The following is a 19,625-nucleotide window of genomic DNA, read 5'->3' as shown; positions in this document are numbered from 1 at the left end:
ATAAGTGCTAGTACCAGTTTTCTGCTTGTAACAAGGGATGGAAGCCCTCCAGTTTGTACTGAGCTATCCTGGCTTCACCTAAAGAGGATGGTCCTTATGTGTTGATATGCATGACAGTCTGTGATACAGAGCTACGTCGACTACAGTCACTGGCCAAAAACTGTCACACACTCGCATAAGTATCAAGTTAGTCGGAGTTCCAAGGGGTAGCTTCCGGCTATTACTTTCAACCTAAAAGTACCCTCGGCAAACGTGTACAATAAAAGTACAAGAACAAAGATAAAACTACACCCGAAAGATTTTTGAATGTTAGAAATCAATTTCTTTCTTTATTTTCTGTTCCTGGACTAACAGATATTTGTTTTTCATAGACATACTCATTCTCTTGCATGTCTATTCTCTGATTTGTTTTCACTTTATACTGCTACAATGTCAATTGTTAAAATAAGTTAATTAACATACCCAATATATAGCCACATTTCACCGGTGAGTTCATGTACTGAATGCAGTTTAAGTTCTCCAATTTGTCAGTATGATGCCATCACCAGTCGCTGCCAAATTGAGGCGACCACAGCGCTTCCGCAAAATTTTAAGCTTTTATTTTTAAGGCCAAATTGCACGACTTCCTGTTTTCTTTCCGCTAACTGTGTTTAACTCGACGCAGGTCTTACTCTAAGCCCCGACAAACAAGTCTGTCGGTTCTGCTGGCAGGCTACGGAAGACAACTGAACACCACCAGAACCGACTGACTGTATTTTCCTCCAACTGTTAGAAAAACCGAACAGGCTTTCGCATGAAATATTTTGCAGCTCGTCGCTGCCGCTACATGTGTTCCCCTCGGGTTTTAGACAGACTTTAAGTCGCGGTGCTGAAATTGTCGGCAGAATAAAACAACGGACAAATAAAGCGAAATAACGGCCACGGTTTGGGTGACATGTCTGGTTCTGACTGCTGTCTATTGAGGAGGGAGTCCAACGCAGAGCTGTAGTTTCTCCTGAAGAGGCGAGGAATGCAATCTGAGCATCAATGTTTCACTGGGGCAAGTGGAAGAAGAGGATGGGAGCCAACAGTTCTTCAAAGAGACCCGTTTTCGACGAAAAGGAAGATGGTAAGTGATTGAAAAGTAAAACGCGGGTTCCTCAAAAGCCCTCGCAAAAAATAGCGCAAAGTTTAGAAGTTGTAGCTAAGAGTTGTAGTTGTGTTTGCCAGTATTTAAGTCATATCTTCTTTATTTCACGGTGTAGTAGGCTTTTAAGCTAGCGCTAGCCTGTAATATCGACGTAGAGTTGTGCTGTGGTGCCGAAGTTGCCAAAGTTTCTGAAAGGAATTTAAACGTTGGCAGAAGAAAACAGTTGTTGTGTATCCGAGGTTTCCTTAAAGACGACAAGCGTTTCTTACATTTAACAAAGGCTGTTTTTGTGTTTCTGAAATATTAAAGACGTCAAATCCAACTTTCTCTTAGCAGACAGCTCATCTGTCTGTCCGGTGTATTATCCAGGGGCGCTAATGAAGCTAGCAAAGCCACCTTAAATCTGTATTTTCATCACACGCACACTGACAGCATTGTACTTTCCCACTTCATGTTAGCCTGTGTCCAGACGAAGTGAGCGTTTCTCACAAGGCGAAGTGCGGCAATACCCCTCAGTCACTGTGAAATATCCGCTCACAGTGTGAGAAAACGCGTCGATGCCTGAATGAACTCTTTGAAGTATGGACTATTCCAAGACACAGACTTAATTGCATAATTAAGGCAAGATTAGTGTCATGCATGGAAGTAATGTTAATTCATGATCTCTTGTCACTGTATGGGGAATAAGCCTCTTGGAAGAGCACCCAGTAAGCTGTGCGCTGAATCACTGGATCTGTCTGATAGGCTGCAGAAATCCAGTGTTGCTACAGAGCTACCATGAATGTGCTGGCCAAGTTACAGGCAAAACTTGAGCAAATGAGGTCAGTTCACTGCAGGGATGTGGTCATATGGCCTGCGTGTGTTTGTGTGTGCCTAGCACACGTTCCTACATAAAAGGATAACCCAATTAAGCTTACAGCATTTTGTCAATAGCCTTTAAGAACAGCGTGCAGCTGTAAGTCAGATGACAATCTCTGGGAGTGGCCTGACCACCTGAAGTGGTATTTTCTGGCCCTTCATGCAGTTGATCAAAGCCCACATTGGTTAGTATACGTTAAGGTCTAGAGAGATTTAGAGAGTTCTTGGCCGGGCTGTGTTTCTATAGCTGTTATATAGTGCGATTAAAGGAGGAACCTTGAGGCTCAGGGCTGAACATCACAAGGCTGAGGTGTTAGGATAGAGAGAGAGAGGGAGAAAGAGAGAGAGAGAGCTTTTACCATCTTTATCACCAGAAGCCAGTTTCCATACCCCCCTGTCATCAATATGAGGCAGGTGCCATTTGCGTATGAATTAGGAAACAGTAATAACTGTCTGCTGTGTCAAGAGTCAGTGCAGCTGCATCATCAGCATCATCATGGTCGTCATTCCCGCCTTTCTCATAACCGCCATGATGTATAGATTGAGGTCCATTCTGTTCTTTGGTGCAAAGATGTGTTTGATGTGATTATACAGCGTTGCTATTACAAAGCTGTACTGTAGAGTGTGTCCTTTTATGCAGCAATGAAACACTCCTCTGCTGCACACATAGTGAACAGTAGGTATGGAGTAAAGTGGGTTGAGGGCACATATGCATGAAAAAGAGACAACTGTTCACATCAGCCTGATCACCTTGAACACCTGTGAATCGCTGATTCTGCACAGCTTTCGGTCTTTGTAAAGCAGCTGCTTCTCTTTTACTCTGTTCATCTTTCAAAGAGCTGCGTAGCACTGATAACTGCCTGAGCAAACAGTGGTGCACTGCATTGTGGATGCTGACTTAGACTCTAGATGTCTCTTGCTGCCTGTCAGGTCTCTTAGAAACAGTATCTCTTGGCTTCTTGGAAAACAGCATATGGCCTACATTAGGCAGTAATATTAGAGCAGCATTTGGCTGAAAAGGCTGCAAACATAATCAAGCGGTCAGGTTGATGTCCAAGCGTAGCTGCCAAAAGGGCTTTTTTGGCAGATAGTTTGATTAGCAAAGGAAGGCTGTGGAATTGATTGAGGTGCACATCCTGCATGTTTCTGCACTGCTTTTCTCACTCTGACAACAGCATCGAGGGGGAGAAATTAATAAATCAGTGCTAGATAGATGGTGGCTAGGCAGGTGTGGACTATTAGACACCTAAGCATGCCTTGTATCATCCTTCATCAGAGAACTCTCTTCTTTTCCTATTTGACTGCTAAATCAATGAACATAGCTTGTTAAATTTCAGATTTCTAGGCCTGGTAGAGTAACTGCCTGCAGTCTCGTCATCACTGTAAGGTTACGATGCAACCAGCAGAGAGTGTACAAAATCACTGCACTCGGTCAAGAGATAGTCCAGCACACAACCACCCATAAAACCACAGTGTCATTTTTATACTTGTGTAAAAATGACAGTGTTTGTTCTAAACTAACCTGCTGCTGGTGGTAGCTTTATATTTCCACACAGACATGAGAATGATAGTGAGAAATGTTGAATTATACCTTTAAAATTAAGCAATGGCTAGTTGGGACTCTTCGTCACCGGTTATATAATAAGTCTTAAAAATGATGATTCTCCCCTCTCAGATTTGAATGATTTTTTAGAAGCCCGAAGAGTGCTACCATCCAGTATTTCACAAGAAAGCAAAAATTAATTAATTAATTAATTAATTAGTTTTAAAAATGTAATTTAAAATTATGTAAGTTACGCTTTTTCTTCCTTTCTTGTCAGTCATCACACGACCCCTCAGGTTGATCTTGTGATCCCTTAGGGGGATTTTGATCCCCATGTTTGAAACCGGTCCTACACCATGTCCTATGTGAATAATGATTAATTGTGAGCAGCTCTGTCAAGCTGGGGCATTTAAAATTAGTTGATTAATTGTTTAGAACATTTTCCAAGCAGAAATATCAAGCAGTTGCTCCAGCCTATTAAATAGAAAATTTGCTGGCTTTTCTTCTGGGCAGGGTAGAAGCACAACTGAGCACAATATATCACTTTGGACTTTGGTAAATTCTGGTGGATATTGTCAATATTTTTAAATTTTATAGAAATTAATGATTCATCAATCAGTTGGTAGAATGATCAATAAAGAAAACAATCATTCATTGCAGCCCTAATGTAAATGAGTTGTTACCACAGTAGGAGCTGACTGACTGAGTGTTTAGTTTAACCATTAGCCAGGCTCTAGACAAAGGAGCAGTTCATTCTCTCTAAGTCCTCATCTGAACTTGGAACAGCACTAGCTTGTCGCTCTCTGAAATGGGGCACTTGTTGTGAACGTGCTACTGTGTTCAGGAGAGAGTGCACAATTGACAAATGCCTGCTTTAATTGAGCATGGGCACAGCCTTGGTGTGCTTGTTATTTTTGCTCCAGAGGATTTACAAAGTATTCCAAATGTGTACGTGATTGTGCATGCAGAACATGCTCTTAATTGTGTTGTCTGTTTATTGTGTTGTTACATTATTGTGTGCATGTGATCAACCCTGTGAAGCCAAAGGCAAATTTCCACTTCTGTGGACGATAAACTTCTATTCTTTCTGTCAGCGTGCGTGTTTGTGCCTGAATGTCTGAGTGTGTGCGTGACTGCTCTTCCCGTCAAGGATAAGTGTATGAGGCAATGAAAGCAGATTTGGTTGGGGATAAAGATAGATGCAGAGAGAGATGGTTGATTACTTGCACTGAATACTGAGGCTCTCACTTTCTTTCATCTCTGTTACATACACTCAGTTTCTCTCACTCTCTTTATTCAACTCAACTTCACGGCTGCCTGCAGCTACTGGCCTCTTGCCACAGCAGAGGGCCGCCATAATTGGCCTTAGCAGTAACTCAATAGGTGGCGAATATTGTCCTCGTCATATTCGTCTGATGGCAGTGCATGGCCAGAGTTGAGATCGTTGAGTATTTCCCTTGTAGCAACTTAACCCTTGTTGTGATCAAATGTATAGCAACAGTTCATTTCCAAAGTTCCAAAACTGCCATCACTGTCTCAAAAATCAACTTGAAGGGCTCAGTGATTTGAGGAAAATATGCAGTTACGACTTTATTGTCTCTGTATGAGCGACAGCCTTTACCAGAGGCATAAAAACTCAGACACAACTCAAGAATTAATTAGCTAATTATGAGAAAACTCCACACAAATGTCTCATAGAATAAATGATGAAGTGATGATATTTTATATCCAAAGGGTCAAAGGTCAGCTTCACTGTGACATCATAAAATTCTGCAAAACACTTTCCTGGGCATTTTTCAACACCATAACTCAGGAACAGATGGACAGATTGTGACCATGTTTCACATTGGGTCAGATACTCAATACTCTTGGTTCTAGAGATCTTTTGTGCTGCCGGCTTGAAGGTGTGTGTGAAGGTTTGTTGCTTCTTTGCAGCAACATCCATGTTTGAAGCATTGTAGTCTACCACAAGCTCATTGGTTCTGCTGATGTTGAGCTTCAGGTGTTTGTTGGTGCACCATGTGATGAAGATCAGTGAAGACACCAAATTATTCACTGGAATCATTCATGTCAATAAAGTGAGAACTTCCATTAAGCCAAAAAATACCAAAAATACCTTTTATTAAATTCCTTTAAAGTATTCACTACATATGAGTCTGGACAGACATGGATGTAAAACTACAAGTTGACTGGTTGGTGGAGGAATACAACTGTAATTGTACAATGGTAATTATAGTTCTGACCAATATTTAGATTTATATTGCAGTTTTTTTCTATAAATTAATCTACACGCCTTTATTTTTGGTCCGCATGTATAAAATGAGATGGAACTAGAAAAGGCTCATTTTTCTTAAGAAAAGTTGTGTGATCCCTACTGAAACTCTGCAGCAAAGCAGTTTAACTAGCTGAAATACTGAAAGATTTGAAATCGAAGTGACAATTAAAATACAATTACTAAAAGTAGTTGAACTGGCAGTTAAAATGGCAGTGCTGAAAGATTTAGTGTATGAAGTTGTGAAAGTGACTCTTCAAATGTAAACTGAATAATCAGTTGAAAATGTGAGTGATCTTCATCTCCTTTCAGCAGTCAAAAACGAAAGGAATTGAAGAGCACTCACAGCTTCTCACTTAGTTGAAGTTCAAGCACTGAAAGGAGGTAAAATGTCAGCCAAAGCTTGGTGCATAAATTGAGCTTGACATGAAAGAATGAAAAAACTGAAAGAAGTTAATGTGGTTTCAAGTCTATAAACTAAAAGAAGATTTCAGTTCAAGCGTCATTTTCTTTGTAAGCACTGAAAGCAACAGGAATGAATTGTGTATAAACAGCTGAAGTTTTTTTGTTCAAAGATTGTAGAGACTTGAAAGGGGTTAAAGTGTCATTTGATGTGTAAGCATTAAAAGGGGTTGAGATGTCACTTGTGTATCAAGTGTAATCATTGAACGCAGATGAACTCTCAGTTAAAGAATATGAAATGAAAGAACTTCAACTTTCAGTGTATGTGGTAGCACTAAAAGGAGTGAAACTGTCATTTGGAGAGTAAGAGATGAAAGCAGTTGAAATGTCAGTTGGTATACTTGACATGTCTCAATGATATTCATTATAATCATTACATTTAAACGTAGTATTCTGTATATATATTTCACAGCTGCACAGTTGGCCACTGTCATAATGACAAACTTCGGATCTGACAGTGTTTTCACATCTACGACTGACTGCATCCTCTGCTACTATTGACAGCTTTGCATAGGCCTTGTTCACAGCATGAAAAACACAGGTGTTGCTAATACTAACATTGACAATGTTTTTTCTATTTAATTGTCATAGTAAGTAATGACAGTGTGACAACGAGCGAACATGCACAACACCAGCTCCCTGAGGCCGAAGCAGCTAAATGGAATTCAGCCGTCATTCATTATATTATTTGCACCTGTGCTGTTTCTACTGTGGCATGTCAAAATGTCCTCTGTGAAGAAGGCCCTCCCTCACTTTTTCAAGTCCAACTCGTTGCCTTTTCATCTCGGAACAAATATTTTCCTCCACAGGAGACACCTCAGTGCAGTGCAGTTCACAATGCCTCTTGTGTGCATTTTTGTCCGTCTCCCCCCTCTTATGTAACCTTGTTTGCTTCAGGTGATGTGCAGGTGATGACAGTAGTAGCAGTTCTAGTGCCAGAGTGAAGGAGTCTTCAAAGAGATGAGCTCAGCTTGATGCTGAGGTGACAACAGTGGGAAAAAAGGTCGCTCCCGCTTGTTGAGGTGTGTGTGTGTGTTTCTCTCTCTGTCTGTTTTTGTGCAGAGAGAAAGGGATTAGGACAAGAAGAATGCAACTGAAGTGGGCTTGGTATGGTGGAGAAGTGTCTGTGTGGATTCTGTTACACCTGCTGATTATTTTGTCTTTCCTCTCTGTTGTTTTTGTCATTGCATGTACACTTTCCCAACCTCTCCAAACGGCCTTTGGTTGGAGACATTTATTGTTGACCATAAATCTGCTTGCCTTTGTCATAAGAAATGAAAGACTGCCATTGATAAGAGGAGCATCTAATAAAGCAAACAGATCTGTTACCTGTAGGCACCCATGCAGCAGTAGTGAGGGTAGCTCAATATTTTGCTCTCTGGCCGTACAGTTAGTTAATGGAGAAATATAGTTCTGCTTTCAGCCCGCATTCAGTTCATCTCCAGCTACTTCAATTACTGAACTAGATTCGTGACAGAGGGAAGAGACGCAGCACTCTCGCTTGGCCAATTCCTGCGGGAAACCTGAAGGAAACTGTAAGTACATTTTCACTGTGCCCATGCGGCAACCTCGGAGCAAATGAGGAGGATCGGAGGCGATAAAGACGTGGATCGCAAATCACAAAGTCAACACAAGTTGCTTGACAGACTGACAGATGTAAACTCTCTGTCGTTTTTTTATCGCACAGGGTGTGTGTGTGTGTGTGTGTGTGTGTGTGTGTGTGTGTGTGTGTGTGTGTGTGTGTCGTATCTGACTGTGTGGGGAGGCCTCTGTGCAGTGTAGTAAGACAAACCCTTGGCTCCTACGTTTAATTCAGCAGCCAGCCCAGACATTAGTGCCCATGGAAACCAATTAAAACCAGTTTTCAGATAATCTCAGCATCCCTGCATTGTTTGTATATTAAAAATGTTGTAGTCTGACTGGTTAATGCCGTGATTTTTCTATGAACTTTTAAAGCTCAGCTTGGTAATCATCATCAATCATTAGACACAAGCAAAACAGCCGTCAGCAACGTACCTTTCAGTTTGAATCGTTTACCCAGCCTGGCTGCTCACTGCTGTGGGTGTGTACTGACTGCAGCACATCATTGTCAATGCTAACTGTATCCAACTGCCTCACGTCCAATTCGCTTGTCAGAAAGCGCCCTTTATTATATAACTGTTCAAATTATTATAATCAATGTTAACAATCAATGAGTGGGACACAACTAAGGCTAGCATTAGGTTAGCCTGAACCCTGCTTCCTCACAGTGGGAAATACTTCACAGTGGATGTGCTAGTCAGCTAGTTTTTGTACTTAATTAATAATGTTCTTAAGTAGTTTAACACTCTGTTGCTGTTGTAGGTAGTTAGCTAGTTAGCAGGACATGCTAAGAGTTGCATCTTATGTTCAAACAGAAACATAGATTAATCCATTTCTTGTGTGTATAATCATTGTTATTTTATTAAAGAAAAGCTAAAAACTAAAACAGAATAAAAAAATAAAATCAAAATCGCACAAACCTCCAAACTCTGCTTTTGCCCTGACCGCAGCCCAATGCACACTGCCTCAGCATGTGGACAGACCTGCCATGCCTAGTTACAGTTGCTATGAGTGGACCATCACAGTTTGGAGGAGACATGTAGTGAACAGTCAGTTCCAGTGATTTATTGATCTATACGATGACACGATGTAGTAATAATATTTCCAAAGTAGTAGTAGTGATAGTTTCTTTGCGTCAGAAAAGCAATACAATTTAATGTACTATCATAAGATCTTAAATATATTTCTAAAATATCTGTCTCTGCAAAATTGGTCAAACTTTTAAATTGCTAACGAAATGATGGCATTTTCTTTTATGGCCATCCGTCTGGGATTAGATTTTTTTTTCTTTTTTCAGGAAGCTATTTGTAACTGAGAGAATGAGGTCAGGGTAAGGTGACTCTGTTCTTCACATGACTGCAAGAGGACAGGACAGGACAGGACTGTCGGCCAGCCTCTTTGATGTCGGAATACCACACCACCCACCACCACCACTGCACTTGTTTATGTAGCGCTTTGAGCTCAACTGTGCTGCCAGAGGGTTTGTCACACTCATTATGTTTACATGCACACCAGAAACATGGTTATTGAGAGAAATCAGGTTAAGGCAGGAAATCAGAGAACGTGTTTACGTCCGCGTTACTCTAAAACCTGTGTTAACATGCAGTTGGCCAGTAATCCGATTTCTCCCCCACCCCCAACCATATTTTTTAACCGAGGGCTTTGGATTTAATTATTTTGGACACTAGGATGCACCACTACAAGTAATAATCTTCCCTTTCATCCAGCTGCACAAAGCAATTCTCCAGTGGAGTCGTGGTCATGCACTCATCCTTTTGTGAAACACAGTAAGAAACCCATTAGGTGTCCCATCAGAAACTAGCCATGCTTTCCTCTCTTAATCCCTTACCCCAATTAAGTGCACCGAGTTTCTTATTGACATGACAAGATCTCATATTATCGCACACAGCCAACAGTAACTAGGTATCTTATGTGCATGCGATCACACGGACTCACTGCTGGCACACAAACACACGCGTCCATGTTTTCATTCTTGAGATTCTCCACAGTGAATGGCCACTGAAATGTGATCTGACAGAGGCTCCTCCTTTCCAGATGCCCATTATACCCCAGGGGAGTGTGTATGCAAACAAACCTCCTTCACTTGGTACATCAGAGATCCATAAAAACAGTCACACTGTCTTACAGGTGTCGAACGGGATGTGTCTCAGTCGATTTCAAAGGGTGCTGTGAAAAAGGTGTTGTGTAGCAGCGCCAGGGTTTTGAAAATTGGGTTTGGGCAGAGGCATCATATGACACACACCTGACTGGTGCACTGGATATGCAGCTCTAGTGCTTGTCCTAAATACCTGTGAGGACTAATAGAAGTCATGTGTATCTGGGCCAGAACACCGTGTGTCCTACCTGTTCTTCAAATCGAAGCTGCTTAAGGGGAAAGAACTGGGCCACAGTGTCCGTTTCCTCTCACCTTAAACACACTTTCAGGCAGTGTCACACATGCTATGCTTCAGCTTAAGCACAGCTAATGTGTTGTATCTCTTCCCATTGTTGGAGAACAAAGCTACAGTGTTGCACCAAATCATGCTGTTTTCTTTGTCTTGAGGTGTAATTACCCTCATTTATTAAATTTACTATTTGTGAATAGTACTGCAAATAAAAATCCTCCTTCTTCTGGTTAAACACAGGCACAACACATGTTTGCATATTAAACATTCCCTGGAAATGACCTTAAATTAGGATCAGAGATGCTATCGTGAATAATTTGTGGCACCTCGACGCCGTCTCGCTGGATCACATACTGCACTTTGGTGTATTGTGTATGTGTTCATATAAAGACAGCTGTTGTCGGAAGTGACGATGCATTATTCAGCCGTCGGCATTGTTTTCATTCACGAGGGGCTGAAAACAAAGAGTGCAGTTTTTTCTTCCTCTAAACTCATGAGCAGTATGGATCTAGACAGTATAGATCTCTATTTACCATACACTATCACCATTTTTTCTTTTCTCTCTTGGCGAGTCTTTGTGACTGCTCTTCCTCTTCCTATCCCTCTACCATATTCCCTCCCACCGCCTCCCACTAGGCTCTAAATAGATCCCTAATGTATCCCTCTGTGAACAGTCGAAAGGTTAGTATGGCATTTTGGTCAATTTCTTCACCGCGGTGTGTCGCAGCCCAGTGGTTTGTGAAACCGGGTGCTACTGAAGATGCAGAAGAGTGGTGGAAGCAGTTAGTTGAGTAGGGAGTTTGGCTACATCGGTGGTTGTGCATGAGTCAGTGCATATGTATAGTGTCAATAGCTCTCTCTTGAAAGCCAAACTTCACATTTCCTACAGCATTGTATAAGAATCCAATGTTTTTCATAAGGCCACAGAATAAAACTGATGCGACTCAATTACAAACAAGCATAAAACAGGAAACATTCAACATACGTATGGAAAGATAGAGAATATTGATACTTACATACAGTATTGTTTTTTTTTTATCTTTGCCAAAAAGAATCACAAAGTGCCGTATAATTAATAACAAGAAGAAGTTTATGGCACCTGCATACTGTACTATATTTTGGCTTCTTTGTTACTCAAATGAAATGTAAAGAATCACAAGCAAGAATTAATAAGAATCAATAAGCACAATTGGAACTGATGGAATCTAAAATACACTAAGGCTGCATAACTAACAGTTATTTTAATTCTGGACTCATTTGCATATTGTTTTCTTGATTAACTGATTAGTCATTTTGTCTGGTAAATGTCATGACTTTGTAAAAAACGCTGTTAACATTTTCCGACTGGCCAAGGTGAAGTCTTCCCCAGAGCGATGGCGAAGCTCGTTTCTTAGGCACCCACATACAACCCACAGATGTTTTAGTTTACAGCAGAAGAAGATGGTGCTCCTGTGTGGAATTGATAAATCGACGATGACAACAGTGGAATAATTCATTATTCTGTTTCTGTAAATTGTTTCATCTTTAAAAGACAACCAGCTGTAGTAGCAGTGGTGATGAGGATGAAGCTTTAGATGTACCTTCAGCTTTAATGATTGTGCAGTGGTTGGTTTGGCTTCAGGGTGCTGCAGGAGTAACATACACTCACACAGACTTGCACTGTGCACAATCGATGTGTATTGTCTGACCCCAGATATAACAATAAGCCATAGGTAGTCCACCCTAGGTCTGGCACCATGCTTCCCCTGTGTTTTAGTAATGAGCCAAAACATGATGAATACACAATGTGCTGTCCCAGGAGCTGTGAATCACAGTGAATTAATTATTCCAATGCAGGGACCAGGAGATGATGTGGCAGCACTGCAACATAACATAGACAGAGAGAAACACACACACACACACACAAAGGGACACATTGCTATGGTAACCTCAGAAGTTTTCACACGGTCCAGATGATGTTTCTTTGTGACAGTGCTGTGCATGCGAGAGTCCCCATGCTGCACTGCAGAATTATCCTCTGAAGTGTTCTCGTCTTGCTCCCTCTTCGTCTTGACAGCCTTTAGATGTACGATATAGCCTCCCGTAGTGATTTCTCTCTGTGTAGCGGTCCAATTTCACATCTCCTCTTTCATTGTCAGCGACATGGCTCCCTGTTTGTGAAGATTTACTTGACATCTGCACAGCTTTTTCACACCTTATTCAGTGTTACAGCAATGCAATACTGTGCATACTCACACACTGTGCGCACAGTTTACGAGTTCGGGTTTGTCTAAATGAATGGGGAGTGCATTTGCAGGTGGGCTTTTTGTGTGAAACTGTAAGCCAAACAGTGGCTGTTACGTATCCATCAGACGGTGTGTTGGCATGCAGGGTGCAGGGGTAAACATGCAGGGATAAAGTTATAATCTTTGAGATTTTGGTCCTGGTTGATTTGGCGACACCCGTGGTTGCTGTGGTGACAGCAAGTGTTGTTTAATAACACAGAATTCAGGCGGCAATAGTTGGCAGCTACTTTGATAGAAACACAACAGTCGAGCAACTGGTGTATCTGTTTTCAGTGCAACCAAACAAACTCAAGTTTTAATGAAAAAAAACTGTCTAATAATTGCAAGAGGGATCTGATTCCATGCTGGCACAGAGCGAGGAATTTTGCACACAACAGCAGGGCACAGTTAGCTCCCTTGCTGAGGAGTTGCAGGAATCCAGCCTGCAGCTCTTCATCTAAGGGCTCGCTGTGGCTACTTCATCGTGTTCCATTTCTTCCTCGCAGATGTTAAAAATGATCCCCTCCCAAAAAATTGCACAAAATGACCATTTCTTGTCTTGTGGACGTATTTGGCATGAACGATCCCTGTCACAACCGCAGTGACAAATACATGTCACTGTGTTTCCTGTGAAGAGAGTTAACAGTAAACTGCACGGCTGATATAAATCAATTAGAATAAAGATCAAACATAAAAAAATTGTAATGTTGGATTACATGCTGCAGCGTTTCCTGTGAATCCCTTGTGCATGTGAAGGCAATTTAGATCCAGCTTTGGAATGGCAGACTCCCCACCACTAACAATGGACACTACTGTATAGAGAGATAGTAACTGAGTGTGAATCCAAGGATTATGTTCTTTACATTATCTCACCAGTAAGTAAGGTTGTTGGATCTGTGCAGATGTTTGAAGAATGTGGGAGATGGTCAAGGTGAGTGATGGATGCAGCAATAAACAGGCATGACTGCTCAGGGAGGAAATCTGCACTTTCTATCGGTTGGCAGTGAGATGGCAAATAAAACTTTGGCAGTTGATGCTTACATCACTGATCTATGACCTCTGTCGATCTTTAGGCGCCAGCGGTTCAAGTCCCTTCTAATTTGGCGAGTAACCTTAGCAACAAGGCGCACTGTATGAATCACATGCACCACTAGTTGTTTTGAATAGAGGTTCATCACATTAGTGAGGTACACAAACACAGCCAGGAAAAAAAAAAATCCAGCCAGATCAAGCCTTAATGGCTGCTTTAATTTTCCGGCAGTATGACTCTTTTGTGTCATCATAAAAGCCGTCCAGCAGATGAAGATCAAAAAACCACTCTGAGGGTAATTAATGCACATGCAAGGAGACTCAAAGACATTATAACCGCATGACAGTCCGCCTGCAGGGATTGTCGACTCACTACTGGAATTAAATATAGAGTTGCACCGGCACACCCTCTGTATGTATCTCCCTATCCTTGTCCAATTATGTGTTGAGATCCATAGCTGAAATTGTCACGCCTGTAAACACAATAAGCTCTGTGGCGCTCATGCATATTCATGAGATGCTCTGTTTAGAGAGCCTGCAATTAGGCTGTATTAGTGCTCTAGTGTACAAGGAGAAAATGATGATGATGGCTGCTCACTGATGATAGTGATTTAAGTAAACAGATTCATCAAATGTGGCCTTCAGCACACTTCAGAGCCACTTTGCTCTTGTGTTGGTTTGAAATTTAAGACATCAAGCATCTGCTTTCACCATGTTATAGAGTAAACTTCAGCTACGTACAAATCTCTTAGGTAAACAGGGGAAACACCACGCTTTAATGAACCACCTACTGAGGCGGTAGTTCTGTCTTTGTCATAAACAGATAATGTATCTGTGGAAATTGAGCGTGACGTTTTTCCTCTGATGCATGTATTTCTCTGTCTGCAGCAAATACACTCTTATTTGTGCAAGAAGCACCTCCAAGAGCCTGGTTTTAAAACTTAACCCACTTCAAATGAAGCATGCTGCGAACGATGATGATTCAAGCCACCATATTCTTTTTATCACCATCCAGGGCACATGCAGCCTTCCCTGTGCTGATCAAAAGAATGTGTGTGTGGGGGGGGATGTGTCCCCCCCCCCCACACACACACATCTTGTAATGAGATTCCCATCAATAAAGATCAAAGAACATCAGTGTAAGGTCAAGATCAAGATGGCCGACAGTCAGTCACTGAGATAACTTAAGAAATGGAGAATGCCAAGAGCAAAATGTGTTAGATTTACAATGAGTTGAATCCTGCAGTAAGTCTTCCTGCGTCTGCCTCTCACTGCGATTGGATGCTCGGTATCAAAGACCCAAGTGTGTCCCAGCAGCAGCTCGACTACTACAGACCGTGAAATATGGCTTACTACTGCGATAAAATATTCAGCAATCACGTGGGAGAAGAAGCTGCTGTAAAGCAAACAGTTTTTTTAGAGCAGTTCTTACTATGATCCTGGTGGCACTGTGTAGTGTCACATGCACCCAGACTGATCCTTCAGCCAGTGTCTGTGTAGAGATTTTAAACCGCCGCCACGAGAACTTGAGCAAAGTACGTTGCCCTCATCACATCCAGTAGTGCCTGATGCTGATGCTGTAAAGCTGCCGAGCATATTGCATAGTGGCTATGTGTGCTGTGTATGCAAATGGAAAACCTGTCAGCAAAATCTGAAAAATAGCTTGTACACAGGCTGATAACATAGTACGGAGGCAGACGGTATGGGATTGGATTAGAAGCAGAGGCGTACTCTCCAAAGACAGAACAGGAAGGGATCGATGCTAGGAGGTTTTTTGATCCCAGTCCAATGGGCTTATCCACATAGGGTGCATTCACTCAGTGCGATTTGATGGCTTGGTTGTACTCTATATGTACTTTGCATTAACATTCAGAGTTCACTTTCTGTGTTCTGAGTCAAACGGCTTCACATTTTGAAAAGATTGAGCCTTACTTTGATATTTACTGATTATTACACTCGACCAATATTTCAATATTCAGATTCATTGGAGCATTATTGAAATAATAATTAATTTGGTGCCAGTTGGGCTGGGCTTTGTGCAAACTGTGTATCCATTTACCTCATTAGGTAGAGGCAGTACAAAAGCGCTGTTATGACAGCACTGAAATCATCAAAGCAAGCAGTCGATAATCACAACATGGAGCTCCTCTATGAACTAGGTATTTCCTACCAGCTTGGCTGCAAACGTCAAAGTGGTCGCACATTGATCTTGATAAAGTAAATGAAGAGCGAGGTGATTATCCGTCAACTGTGTGTAATGAAAGAATCATGGCCAGTTGTAGCCATGGTCAACATTTACCCCTGATATGCAGTTCTGTATCCACTCAACAAGCTCATTTGTGTAAGCAAACATGTTACTTACGCATCTAGCAGAGCGTCTACTTTTCCTTCACGGGTGCACGGTTTAGCCCTGACTTGCTCCTAGACCTTGCTTTTTGTGCTGTGAGAGTTCCTTCCTCAGCCACTTGTTCCATTTGGCTCTCCACCATTTCATTTCACTCTTTACTGCATTGTGCTTCATTTATGATGGTGCTACTTTCTCTCCTCTGCTCTGTCTGAGGGCAGCGCTTAGCCCCTCCACAGCTGTCGCTGCCGCTTACAAACGGGAACGACGTGCTATTGCGCTGACGGATTCTGTGTTTTTGTGTTTTCAGCAGAGCTAGACCGGAGAATAGAGAGAATATTGAGTTAAAAAAGATGAGGTGATGCTGTTGTACCCCCACTGTGGCCCGTGATATTTGCTGGAAGTGATGTAATGTAGCCAGGGTGCGGTTTACGTGGCGTGTGCACTGCGCTGGACTGCTTGTCATAGACATGTTAACTTAGCACAGTCAGGTGTGAGGGTATAGGTAACTCAGGCTTTTAAATGGAAATATTTTACATGCAATGGTAACGCTGACAGAAATTCAATCTCTGCCTTTTCCAATTCAGCCCTCTCAGCACAACACTTTGACTCGTGACTGGAATGTGCACAGTGAACCATTGCTCCATCGCATTAAGCGGTATCGCATAGATCAATGTGCTCAAGCTCTGACATCAAAGGTATTAGGTTGCCCCCCATTAGGATGGAGCTTTGCCTCCTTCTCATTCCTTGGTAGCAACCCAGCTCAGCTTGGTGCATCCATTTCAGGTGACAGTGGAACAGTATCATTGGTTCAGTTTATTGATCATGTGGTGTTTCTCTTCCAGTTAGATATAGCCTCTTTGGGGAACCTCGGGTGAAATTGGAGGCCGCATAGTGGGGAATGAGATGTTGTGGGTGCTGTTTTGATTTTCTGAGAAATGCGTCAATACTTAATCTTCTGCTCTCTCTGTGGTTTTGCTTTTAAGCCCATTCAATTTCAGTTCTTTTCTCTGCTAGATAACTGTGATGTGTTCTCAAAGGACAAGTTGTTGGGGCTGGGGGAAAAGGGGGTAATGATGTATCTCAACACGAAAAAAAATTACAGGAATAAAAGGAAGACACTACATCAGATGTTCACTCATCGCGTTGCATCCAAATTTAGCTAAACCTAGAGAAATTTTATTTAAACTCAACATCCTCTATTTTAAAATCACACTGATCAGCTCAACTACAGTTAACCTCAAAAATCAAGGCACCACAGGAATGCATCATATCACGGAGTAATTTGTGTGCTTGACCGCACTGCAGCTACTTTTTATTTATCACACCTTGCAGTACCACAAAATAGTGAATCTATCCAACTTTTCTCAGGTGACACTACATAACATAAACTCCATTCCTTGAAGCAGCAAGCGTCTGTTTGAAGTGAATCATGCCACAGCTATCTAAACTGCACGTACTTGTATATGAGTTGAACTCATAATTCATCAGCATCTGCGCTCTTGATAAATTGCCACCCCTCCTCCCCCCACACAACCCTCTTTGTGCCGGGAGCAGCGACTGTGATGGTGATTAATAAAGAAAGTCTCATGAAAATTACATTATCTTCGGATTCATAATTAATGACAAAATATGACTATGGAAAGTTTGCACCACGCACTTAATTCATATTAATTTTCTTACATTTATTTGATTTTTTTTTTTTTTGAAGTGTGTCAACATGTCCTGCCTCTCCATGTTGTCCCAGCTGTTCATTGCAGTCTTTTTTTATTATTATTATTATGTTCCAGTAATGACTCTGGCTTGTAATACACCACTTACTTTTCATCTTTGAAGGATTGATACCAACCCTGTCATTTAACTCGAGACCTGCAGATTTGTTTTGTCTTACTTTGATACTTAATGATCACGTTGAGGAAAACTGCTCTGTCTCTCCAGATCCTTCTGAAATTCAGTATTTCCCAGGGTATAATTAGCAAGGTTAATGATCTTGTTGCATAATGTATTTCTCATGGTCTTGAAGGTGTCCTCGACATGGTTCACCTTGTCGAGCCTCCCCTCGTCTCTCTTTTATCATCCACTGTGTTACAACTGGTTGTATTAACTGCAATCATTATAGAAGTAAGCTGAGCTTTTGATCAGTTTGTATGAAGCCCCCCGCTGCACCACTACCAAGGTTACTGCCTTGTTGTTACAGTAGTTGTTAAGCCGATCCTGAGCTGGAGAGATTTGAGAGCGGGTCCGTCTCCCTTTGTATCACTGCAGCTCTCATAGCCCCAAGTAGTGCTGAAACAATACATTTAGAAATTACAGTACACTTAGTATCTGCAATTTTGAGATTTCAGGCAAAATGCCAAACATTGGCTGGTTCCAGATTGCTAACCTCTTAATGCCGTTTGTGCATATTCGACACACACATAGGAACCTTTTGCAAGCACTGGTTTCTCATCGGACCAGTCAAAGTGAAAGAACCCCAGTTCTAATTGTCGTTACAACGTAATGGTTGTAAGCCAATTTTGTGGCTGTTTTGATGAAATAAATGAATTTTGAATACACAAAAAAGATGTTTTTACTGCATTATGCATTGAAAAAAGTGGACATATACTGTTTGTTTAAACCCTATTCTAGTTGGTGAACCTACCTAAATGTATAATCTTTGTATGTGCTACAGAAAAATGAACAAACTCCTCTTAATTTAGGATCAATTTGAAAGCAAAAACACAAAGAATTCATTTTTAAATATAATTCAAAATACATTCAGGCATCAAGGGGTTAAATGTGGAGATTTGCTGCTTTTCTCTTTACATTGTAAATAGAATATGTGGCTTTATACTCTCAGTTAGACAAAAGAAGATGAGAGATGTCACCCTAGGGGCTTGAAAATAGTGGTGGGCATTTTTGAGAATTTTATAAACTGAAGAAGAAGACATATCTTGATTGAATTATATAGAATTGCAGCAAAAGTCTCATTTGTTTTCTCTATAGACAGTGTGAGGTGACTGATAGTTGGAGCGCGTTCATGTCGGAAACACCCTTTAACTGAGCTTAGGCTCATGTTGCGTGCAGTGTGAAGTTTATGGTGTTGTGAAAACTGGTTTAACAATCTGCAGCTTTAATCATATAATTTTAGAAGTCTGGGTCAACTTTGCATGTGTTCAGAAATGATGGCTCTGGCCAGCTGATTGACCCAGAATGCCAGGCCAGTATTAAAACTGCAAAATGAAAAGGATACGTCAAAGGGAAAGCAGCATGGGGCAGACTGCTTTCACCTGTACTGCAGCTCCTCCCACTTCAAAACTCTACTTTATGATTAGATAAATAAATGTAAAAGTTCTTCTAGTGAGGGTTGAATTGTGGCTTTGGCTCAATTACCGGTTTTAAGTACATGAACACACAAACACACTCCCAGAACCTCTCAGACTCACACTTTCCATGCCCCTTGACATGGGCTTTACGCCAGTATCAGCTCCTCCACGGGAACCAATCACACGCTGAGGACCCCTGTGAAGCCCACTCAGCATATCGTCCTGGTGAGTCAGCAGCTTACAGCCCCTACAGAGGAAAAGATGTTGTCGTTCTCCCACTGTCTCCGTGGTAGATCAAATTTGCTCACACTTCACGCTACAGTTGGCTGCAGGGTTTGGCTGCAGGGATTGTGGGCCTTTTGTGCAGCATCCAGTGAAACCTGAGAGCGGAATTTAACATAGTGACTGCAGACACTATCCAACCGCACTAACT

The 19,625-nt window shown here is 41.6% G+C and overlaps 1 protein-coding gene across 1 annotated transcript in view; it reads left to right on the top strand.

Annotated features, from left to right (window-relative positions):
- Positions 1 to 721: 721 nt before the first annotated feature.
- The window catches only part of LOC121613899 (serine/threonine-protein kinase 32C-like), a 75,200-nt gene continuing 56,296 nt past the window's right edge, over positions 722 to 19,625 (top strand). The window contains exon 1 of the mRNA XM_041947599.1: positions 722 to 1,108. Coding sequence (XP_041803533.1) covers positions 1,027 to 1,108 — 82 coding nt within the window. The 5' untranslated portion in view covers positions 722 to 1,026. The remainder of the gene's footprint in view (positions 1,109 to 19,625) is intronic.

Source organism: Chelmon rostratus, chromosome 11 (assembly GCF_017976325.1).
Source record: "Chelmon rostratus isolate fCheRos1 chromosome 11, fCheRos1.pri, whole genome shotgun sequence".
Classification (NCBI taxonomy): Eukaryota; Metazoa; Chordata; class Actinopteri; order Chaetodontiformes; family Chaetodontidae; genus Chelmon; species Chelmon rostratus.
This window is presented reverse-complemented; position numbering and strand designations above follow the sequence as displayed.